Source organism: Mandrillus leucophaeus, unplaced genomic scaffold (assembly GCF_000951045.1).
Source record: "Mandrillus leucophaeus isolate KB7577 unplaced genomic scaffold, Mleu.le_1.0 Scaffold431, whole genome shotgun sequence".
Classification (NCBI taxonomy): Eukaryota; Metazoa; Chordata; class Mammalia; order Primates; family Cercopithecidae; genus Mandrillus; species Mandrillus leucophaeus.
The window spans coordinates 1,301,097-1,311,942 of NW_012104599.1; the positions used below are offsets into that span (position 1 = coordinate 1,301,097).

The 10,846-nt window shown below is 40.1% G+C and overlaps 1 protein-coding gene across 1 annotated transcript in view; it reads left to right on the plus strand.

Moving 5' to 3' along the window:
• Positions 1-10,846, plus strand: part of DUSP16 (dual specificity phosphatase 16) — a 101,036-nt gene that overhangs the window by 77,602 nt on the left and 12,588 nt on the right. The window contains exon 5 of the mRNA XM_011993638.1: positions 9,828-9,987. Within this exon, the coding sequence (XP_011849028.1) occupies positions 9,828-9,987 (160 nt within the window). The remainder of the gene's footprint in view (positions 1-9,827; positions 9,988-10,846) is intronic.

The window sequence follows — 10,846 nt, forward strand, 5'->3', positions numbered from 1 at the left end:
TGGTCAGGCTGGTCTTGAACTCCCGACCTCAGGTGATCCACCTGCCTCGGCCTCCCAAAGTGCTGGGATTACAAGCGTGAGCCACCGCGCCCGGCCTTGCAGCTTCTTTTCTAAAGGAGCTCTGTTGCCCGCTCCTTCCGCATTTCAATAATCTGCTGTCAACATTCTTTGTGTAGCTTCTTATTTCAGCCTCTTAACATGCAAAATTGGTTTTCCTAGGCTTTCTTATTCTCCTTGGTGTGCAGTAGGAAGACTGCTCCTTTCTCTGTTGTTTTCTTAGAAGAGTTAGGCAACAAATAGCCTAAACACAATATAGGCTAAGAATGCTTTCAGGATTTCCAGTGGAAATATATGATCTAGGAACACAAAAGGCTGTCAAAATAATCAGTAAAATATTTCTTCAATGTCTATTATGTCACTGTGTGTAGAACACCATACAGTGTTCAAGTGGGTTGGTTAGGCAAGACCTATTCATTAAACAACAATCCACATGACAAGGTGACTACAGTGTCCCTCCCAACACAGAGGCAGCACAGCATAATGGTTGAGAGCCAACTTTGGGGGTGGGCAGTTTTGCATCCCAGTTCTCCACCTTACCAGCTGTATCACTTTAGCTGTTACTGCATCTCAGTTTCTTTACCTACATGCCATTATAACTCTGGCCTCCTGGTGTTCATGTAACATTCAAATGAAATGGCATATGCCAAGCACAGTTCCTGGTTTATAGGGACACTTGTCACTGTCATCTTAGGGTAGACTATGTAGCATACCAGGGTGAGTAGTGGATACAGTGCATTTTGTTGTTTGAGGAAGGCTTGATGGAGTTAATAGGACTTGAGGCCAGTTTTGAAGTCAAATGGGTGGGCACATGCAAAATTAGTCATGGAATTGACTTCAGAAAGAAAAATTACAATTCTTTTATCTAGAATTGCAGTGCCTGTGGTTATTTAATGAGATCTCTGTCCTCAGCCTCACTGAACATAGAGAATTTGACCAAACAGAGCAGTTTCATTAAGGACATATATTAATCTGTTCTCTCTATATTACTTCACAGTCTGCATCAACAGATCATAGAACTCATATTTAGAAATTATTCTGACTACAGGAGAAAGTTTATTTCAGGGTTAGGAGAGAGAAAGTTTTAAAGGGAGAAAAGTTGTGAATGGAAATCATAGTAATAAAATTAAATTTTTCTTGATTCACAGATAATCATTTTTGAAAGTTTACTCAACTGTGTGTTGAAAGTAGAATCATTTTTTTAAATCCGTCGGGGGGTTATGTCTTCCACTTTGTAGATGAACCTCACCTGCTGTATTCAGTGTAATTTCCCTACTTAACACCAATTAGGAGAAAGGATAGTTTGGATTAGTGAAAAATACACATCATGGGCTTTTTTCTTTTTTTTTGTAATGGCTTTATTGAGATATAATTCACATACCATACAATTTACAAGCAATTTTTAAGGTAAAATAAGAGAGCTAACATTTTAGGAGACTCTATATTATGTGTCCTCATACTGGCTTTACAAAATACACATCATTAGCCCTATTTTACAGGTGAGGAAATTAAAGCTACCGGAGGTTAGGTAACCTTCCCAAGATCACCCCAGGCGATGAGTGGTAATGCGCTGGGCTGTGCTCTGGTTTTTCTGGGGCCACTACCCATGTACTTTACTTTATTCCCTGCCACACTGAGATTCCACACTAACCACTAATGAATTGTTTATAAGAAGAGATCCTTTAGGAGTTTGCTTTAGTAAATCAATCAGTCTTCTCAGTATGGCATTTGATAAAGTTCTGTAGCTTGGCAGTAAAACTCTTTAGCTTGATATTTAAGACCCCTCTAGGACCTAATACCACCTTTTTAGTTCTTACCTCTCCTGTTCTCTTCCTCTGCTCATCCTCTTTCAATGTCTGGACACGCCTAGTGAGTGCACCCCAGATATTTCTGTCCTGTCCTTGGTCTTCATTCATTTCTTTTTTTTTTTTTTTTTGGGACGGAGTCTCGCTCTGTCTCCCAGGCTGGAGTGCAGTGGCCGGATCTCAGCTCACTGCAAGCTCCGCCTCCCGGGTTTATGCCATTCTCCTGCCTCAGCCTCCCGAGTAACTGGGACTACAGGCGCCCGCCACCTCGCCTGGCTAACTTTTTTGTATTTTTTAGTAGAGATGGGGTTTCACCGTGTTAGCCAGGATGGTCTGGATCTCCTGACCTCGTGATCCGCCCGTCTCGGCCTCCCAAAGTGCTGGGATTACAGGCTTGAGCCACTGCGCCCGGCCCATTCATTTTCTATACCCATCTGGAATGCCTCTACCGCCATCTGAGCTTCAGCTGACAGTTTTAGTTCCCATTATAAATAGTCTTCTCAGAATGCTTCCCTTTGTTTTTACTCCTGTTTTCCAATGCCATTTTGTTTATCCTGCTACATTATATTCATCGGATACCTTTTTGTATCATCATTATTTGTGCAACTGTCTTACATTTGCTAGTAGACTATTCATCCCTCAGTGGGAACACTTGCTTTTTTATGCCCCAGAGTACCTTGATGTGTAGTAAGCCCTTGGTGATTATTTTTCAAAATAGTTATATCCTAATTTGTAACCAGGGCAACTTGTATGAAATGTACATGTCCTTAAAAATTAAGTAAACACAGATTAATTTACTGTGTTAATTTACTCAGAAAATCTTCCGTTTATGAATTTGAGAAACTAAAATTTTCAACCCAGGAAAAATAGTCTCATAAATTATGAAATGAATGGAATGTAAGTTAATGATATTTTACAGTGACTTGTAAAATGAAAATGTACAAGGAACGCATATGAAGATTTCTCATTAGAAGATGCTAATAAACCAGTTACTAGATACTGATTTTAGTCAGCTTCAGGGATAAGGGTTCCTTCATGTATTCACCCAACAAATGTTTATTGAGCCTCTGCCATGTGCCAAACAGTGTTCTAGGTGCTGGGGTACACCAGTAAATGAGACAACAATCTTTGCTTTCATTAGCTTACATCCTAGGAGAAAGAAACTTGATAGGAAGCATAATAAATAGGTAAATTACATAGTATAGTACAGTATGAGTGCTATGAAGAAAGCAGGGTAAGAGGGCTGGGGAATACCTGTGAGGTGTGGGTTGTAATTAAATGGGTGATCAAAGTAGTCCTCATTGAGATAGAGGCATTTGAACAAACACTCCAAGGAGGTCAAAGAGTGAGCCATTTGAATACCTGGAGGAAGAGCAGTACAGGCAGAAGAAGCTACCAAGGCGAAACACACGTGGTATGCTAAAGGAAGAGCGAGGCCAGTGTGGCTGGAGCAGAGTGAGCATGGGAGAGTGTCTTCAGAGAGGTAATGGGAGCAGATCCGGACAATACAAGACTTCTACGTAGGCCTTGTAAAGACAGGAGCTTTTACTCTGAGAAAGAGAGTTCAGAGGGAGTCATTGGAAGGTTCCAAGCAGAGGAGCAACGTAATCTGACTTACATTGTTAGGATCACTTTAGCGTTTGTGTTGAAAACAGGCTGAATTTCCTACTGGAGAGAAGCAGGAAGGCCGGTTAGGAGGCTCCCTGGTAGTGCGTTGGAGTCAAGGTGGCAGTAATGGTGGGATTTGGGCTCTATTTTGAAGGTACATCCAATAGGATTGGATGGTAGGGGTGTGTGAAAAAGAGGTGTCAAGGAGACTGGGAGATGCAGTTGCCGTTAACTGAGATGGAGTCTGTAGGAAGAGCAGGAGTCAGTTCTGGACATGCTGAGTTTTCGAAATGCCTGTTATACTTCCAAGTGGAGATGTTGAGTAGACAGACGGATGTATGAATGGGGCAGGGGGATCCCTGAGGGAGGAGGTATAAAGGTGGGAGTCATTAACGTACAGACAGTACTTAAGAGGGGATCAGATAATTACTAAGAGGCAAAATATAGACGAGAAAAAGATTGAGCCGTGAGCACTCCCACCCTGAAAGTCTGGGGAGTTGAAAATGACCCAACAAAGAATATTCAGAAGTAAATATTGAGGAAGGAAGGAAATCAAATAATCAGGAAGGCAAATAAACAATGTATTTTCCAGGAGGAAGGAGCAGTCAAGTGTGCCAAGTAGTACTTTAGGTCAAGGAAGATTAAGACTGAGAATTGGTCATTGGATTTAGCAACATCACTATCCCTGGTGATCATGGAGCAGTTTTGGTAGAGTGTTGGGGGTGAAAGCCTAAATGGAGTGGGTTCAGGAGGTAACAGGAGGAGTGGAGTTGGAGATACCAAGTAGAGCGGTTCTTTCAAGGACTTTGAAGGAACAAAGATATGGGGTAGTGACTGGAGGGAGAAGCGAAGCTGAGAGGAGATATTTTTAAGGTGGGAGAAATAGTGGTTTGTTTGATTGCAGGTAGGAAGAATGATCCTGTGCAGTGGAAAATTGATGTAGAAGAAAGGAGAATCACAAAGCTATGTTCTTGAGCAAGAGGGGATGAATTTATTTAGCAAGCAGAGGGATTGGCCTTACGAGTGTGGACAGTTCATCCAGAACAACAGGTGGGAAGGCAGAGTATCTAGGTGCATTTGCTGGGAGATGGGTAAATGTGGTGATGGAAGTCTATCAAAATTTGCTTCTGACTGTTTCGATTTTTCCATTGTAGTAGGAAGCAAGATCGTTCTTCAGCTATGAGTGAGGATGAGTGGGGACATAGAGTTTGAAGAGAAAGGGAAATGGATAGAATGGCAAATGGGAAAGAGAAAAAGTGAATGGACTGGGGAAATACAGTGATTGCTGAGGAGTATGAATTGAAAGTGAGATCAGGTAGCATTGTGGAGTGTTTTTCTCTGGCCATGTTCAGTGGTATGGGCAGTGCTGACTAGGTGGAGAACTAGATTTAACTAAGGTTGTAATCTTGCCAAGTGAGTACAAACCATTGACGAGGGCAGAGGAAGTTAGGGTAAAAGGAGAGGAGTGATTGTAATAACTGATGATAGAATTTACGCTGGGCAAGGAAGGCAGACATCATGGGGATGAAGGACAGAGACAATTGATAGATCATCAGACTGTAGGTCCTCCTGCAGGGGTTGAGATTCTGGGTGTAGTGTAGCGTAAGAGAGAGTGAGCTGGAAAGTGGAAGAGTCATCCAAGAGTAGGGTGCATGAAATCAAGCTTATGGAGGGTTTGTGGTTATTGGCAGTGACAGAGACCAGGCTAGCTCTCATGGGAGTGAGTGGCCAAGATGAGGAGTTCAAAGAACTGTGAGGCCACGGTGTTGGAAGGATCTTTGAAGGCCGGTGAAAAAGGATTATCTAATCAGTAGAAAGTGTGTATTTGCAGACTTAGCACAAAGTTGAGCTAAATATTTAACAGCATATGATGACTGCTCTCTAGAAGCTTAAAGATTGTGATGTTTAATTGTAGGACAGAGTAAATACTCAGCTGTGTATGTTTTATACAACATGCTGAAACTAAACTGAATGAATTATATAAATATCTCTTTATAATTTAGTAAGAAGTCATTGACATGTATCTATAAATAAAAGCAATCCTTATTCCACAAAAGAATCATTCTTCATAATTATAGTTCCATCTTAGTTTCACCATTACAAACAAAAAGATGAATCAGGTGTGGTGGCACACGCCTATAATCCCTGCTACTCGGGAGGCTGAGACGGGAGAATCACTCAAATCCAGGAGTTCGAGGTTAGCCTGGACCACATGGTGGGACCCTCTCTTAAAAACACAAAAAATTAAGATCCCCTCCCAGCTGTTTGTATGGAAATTTGTTAAAAAATATATCTAAAAAAAATCAAGAGAGCAAACTAACAACAGTTATATGAAACTTCAGAAACTTTCTTAACCAACTCCAGAGATTCCACTTCATCTCTTCCCCATGCCTTTGGCAGGTGAATGCCTGCTGCATGAGTAGGCTCTTTGCTGTAGCACGTCTGCCTCCACCATCTGAATAGCATACTTAACAAGAATCATTTGTGTTTGTTCTTGAACTTGTTTAGGCCACTGGACTTGTTATTATAATTATGTATGTTAATTAAAATATGATATACACCAGTGAAATGTGAAGGAGGAGAGATGTTTTTCTGTGACCTAAGTTAGGTGTTTTGGAAAGATTCAGGAAGGACAGATTGCTTCATATATATATATATCTCCTTATTCCACAAAAGAATCAGACTCATTCTTCATAATTATAGTTCCATCTCAATTTCACCATTACAAACAAGATGAATCATATATATATATATATGTGTGTGTATATATATATATGTATATATGTATATATGTCAAATTAGGTGGGAATAAGGGAGCTGTAAAGTATTTGGGGGACGGTTATAATCTAGAAGGCTTTGGCACTGATAGTGCTTTACAAGTTCTTGCTCTTCTTTAAAAAATGAAAACTGTAAGTGGTAGATGCATTTAGGTGTGATTTGCTTAGGAACTCCAGTCAGCTAAACTAGACAAGAAAAAGCTGTGGTCCTGCATCAGAAATCTGTGTTCATGTACATTTATTTGTTTTAAGTTAAAACAATGTTTTGAGTATGTATGTATCATTTTTAATGATTTCCCCCTTAACTGACTTTTTCCACTATCATTCCAGATGAGAAGGCACTTATTTATGATATTTAATTTAGTAGCCAAATTATATTTGGTATTTAAGGGTTTTTTTTTTGTTCATTTGTTTGTTTTAAAAATTGTGCTTGTTTTATTTATCAAGTCCCATCTTATTATTCCAAAAAAATTTTCAGGTAGCATCTGGATAGTAGATTTAATCAATAGATCTTTTAAGCTAAAAATTTTATAAATAAAGCCATTGAAATTATTTTTTTTCTCAGTTCATTTTGTATTTAAAATATTTTACTAGCTGCATGTAGTAGCTCATGCCTATAATCCAAGCACTTTGGGAGGCCAAGGTAGGAGGATCGCTTGAGGCCATGAGTTTGAGAGCAGCCTGGGCAATATAGCGAGACTCTGTCTCTACAAAAAAATTTTAAAAAATTTGTGGGGAACCATGGCACATGCCTAGAGTTTCAGCTACTCAGGAGTCTGAGGCAGGAGGATCACTTGACCCCAGGAGGTCAATAATTGAACCCACATCAAAGGGTGGTTGTGAGAATTAAATGAGACAGTCCATTTAAATGCTTAATACAGTACCTGGCACATCGTAGGCATTCATTAAATGTTAGATATCATTTTCTTAATCAGTACCATGTGTCATTGTATAATTAATAGGTCTCTAACAAAGGTACTCAATAAATATTTTTTGACTTAATATAGGTTTAAGTTGTAATTTCTATAAAATGTAGGCTATTAAGGTTACTTGTCAGAAGTGTACATTGTTGTATTCTTTCTATGGAAAATCAATTTTGACAGTTCTTATTGACTTGCAACATGTTTTCTCTTAGAATTTCTTGTTGTCTTTTGATTGTGTATAGTATATAACACTATTAGAGTCACCTCGTTTCTCAGAAACTTCTGTAATATCTTCATTATTGAATTGAGTGGATAGGGATATTACTAATTTCCTTTACTATTAATTTAACATATCTGTAGTACCATTGGTAGAAAGGACTATTGGTGAGAAAGTCCTCAAAGGCTGATTTAATTTAACTCCAGTGACCCACTTCTGTTCTTACATGGGTGACCCTGAACCAGTTCCTGTACCCTGTTGTTGATCAGATAGTACTAGATACACTCAGCTTGGGTTCACACATAGAAAAACAAATGTAACCTTTGCACATGTACAAAAGTTTAAAGGTTGTAGTAAACACCATTAAGATCTACGTAGCCTGATTGTTAACCTAACAGAAGCATGAGACCATCAGAAGACTTGGGCTCTGGCATATCTGAAGGGTGTTGGCCAATCTAAGAAATCCACCTAGTTCCAAAAGCTGTTTATTGACATTGTCATGTCAACAAGAGATGGTTGCATACACAATCTGGATTTATGCTGTCCACGTTTTTGTTTGTTTGAGACAGAGTTTTGCTCTTGTTGCCCAGGCTGGAGTGCAATGGCGCAATCTCAGCTCACCACGACCTCCACCTTCTGAGTTCAAGTGATTCTTCTACAGGCATGTGCCACCACACCTGGATAATTTTGTAGTTTTAGTAGAGATGGGGTTTCTCCATGTTGGTCAGGCTGGACTTGAACTCCAGACCTCAGGTGATCTACCTGCCTCGGCCTCCCAAAGTGCTGGGATTTACAGGCATGAGCCACCGCACCCGGCCGTTGTTCACCTTTTATGTAAAATAAAGTATATTTATTGTGCCAAATGTAGTAAATGAAGAGATTAGGGAACTGGCATGTTTCCGAAGGATAATATAGGAAGAAAATTGCCAATTTTCTTTCAGGTAGTTGGAAAAGATTTGTAGAAAAGGTAGTATTCCAAGAGAAGGAAGAAATGACCAAGATGGCTTAGACTAATTATTCCAGGCTTGGAACATCTCCTGAGAGTCAGGAGGGGGATGACTAAATGAAACAGGTTTGTGTGGGCTTGCCTGCTAAATGGTGGATGGATGTCAGTTGAACAGATTCGTTTTGAGTGCAACTCTATACCTGGGCTGAAGGTGCGAAAACAAGACTCGGTCCAAGATCTCACTCATTACTTCATTACATAACAGGGGAGATGAGAATTATCTGTTAATGTTAACACACTATGCTAGGTGCTTAATGGTGTGAACAAAGTACTTTGGAAGGACAGGGAACTGAATGGTTAATTATGCATCAGTGGGAAAGAGTTCATAGATGAGGTTACACAAAGTAGGAAGAGTGGGAAGAGTGTCTTCCGGAAGGAGGACAGGGCTTTCTAAGCACGAGACGGTGTGAACAGAAGCACAGAGGACGGGTATACATTTGATGCTGGGGGTGCTGTATGGGACAGGAGCAGGGAATGAGACTCAAGGAAATGAAAAGAATGTGGATAAAGCACCCAGCCGGGAGTTCATCATAACAGAGATTCCTCTAGTTGTTCAGAACATGGTTTGGAGAGAAAACCACTGCAAACTTCAGGAGCTCCTGGTGACTTTTTTGGTTATCTTGGCTACTGAGCAGTGAATGGGTATAGAGAGGAGAGGATCAATGGAAGAGGTGATTCCAAAAGAATTTGGCAGCTGTTTGGATGAGGGTCATGGGGAAGAGAAAGGAGCCCCATTTTATTTTCGAGCTCAGCTGGCTAGGTCGATGTTATTACCCTAAACCAATTTGGGGATTACAGAGACGAGGCAGGAGTTGGGGGCAGAACAGGAAGAAAGAGAGTATGTTTAGTTTCTGACATTTTAAATGTGAAGGGCCTGTGGAACATCCTGATAGCCAGTAGGTAGTTGGAGATATGGGTTGGAAATTTAAGAGGAGATACACACACACACACACACACACATGCACACACATGCCATCAGCATGTAGAACTGGTAATTAAGGCTATATAAATAAGTGCAGCCTTCAAAGAGAGTATTTAGAGTGAGAAGAATGACTAGAACTGTATCTTAGAGAACCAGCATGTTCTGTGTGGGAAGAAAATGTTGTGTGTCCATATATTCTAAAATCGTATAAACTGTTGTTTTCTTTTGTATTCTTTGTTCCACTTCTCTAGTAATGAAGATAATAGAGATTTGACTATATGAATGATGTGTGGGCTTCCAGCATATTTTAAATAGCCTTTGTTGTTCTTAATTTTTTTTTTTTCTTAAAACTTGTCTATATGTCATTTTGCTGGGTTTTTGGACTTCACTGATCTGAATGAATTGTATTTCAAGGAAACTGGGCATTTTTATCATCGCATTAAACTTCACTCTTTCAGAATGATCATGTTTACCATATTATTAGTCACTTTAACTGCTCTTCCTCTCCATAGGAGCTGATGCAGCAGAATGGGATTGGTTATGTGTTAAATGCCAGCAATACCTGTCCAAAGCCTGACTTTATCCCTGAGTCTCATTTCCTGCGTGTGCCTGTGAATGACAGCTTTTGTGAGAAAATTTTGCCATGGTTGGACAAATCAGTAGATTTCATTGGTAAGTAGCTCAAATAATATTACAGGTCCTGTGGGTGATCGTCTCATGTGTAGGTGGACCCCCTCAGCCCCCCTTTTTTTCTTTAGAGAAAAGGAGCCTATTTCAGAGATTTCAAAAGTCTGAAAATAACACGTGGTGCAGCTTACTCATCTAGTGGTCAAGGTGACGTGTGTGTCACACTGTCCCTAAGGACTGACCTTGTGACATTCTAGCTAACATTTAACACCAACCAAGGTTAAGCTTCACAGGATCTGTAATTATATATTTGCAAGTGTTTGAAAATCAGTTAAACTTTTAGGGTTAAATTCTTCCTCCAACTTTTCCAAATCCTATACAAGCCTTTGGGAAACTTTGGTAATATTCCCTGTTGCCTTGTTGCTATGTTTTCCACAGAGAAAAGTCAAATCTTGTGAAAACAAATCCCACTACATTTAAGTCTTTATGTCAGTGTGTCTAAGCTGGGGTCCACATGCCAGTAATTTCAGGTAATATTTGATCTAATAGAATGTTGACACACTCTCTCTCTCTCTCTCTCTCTCTCTCTCTCTCTGTCTCTGTCTCTCTCATTTGGTCACTTCCCTGGCAGTGGTCTTGACAGTATCTCCTCTGTGCCATACTTTGTTCTGCTTCCTGGGCCTGTTCAATTCTGGAGCTTCTCTGGCCCCTGGGTACTGTTGAGGCATTTTGGTGCCACAGGATCAGATCTGCTGGGTGGTAACTTGGTGACGTGTATTTGGAATGTGGCTTTAGTGGACAGTGGCTGAAGAGAGGAGAAACACTACTAGCTCCTTAGTAACATACCACATGTGCGACTCTTGATGTTCCATGTAATTTTTTTTTTTTTTTTTTTTTTTTGAGA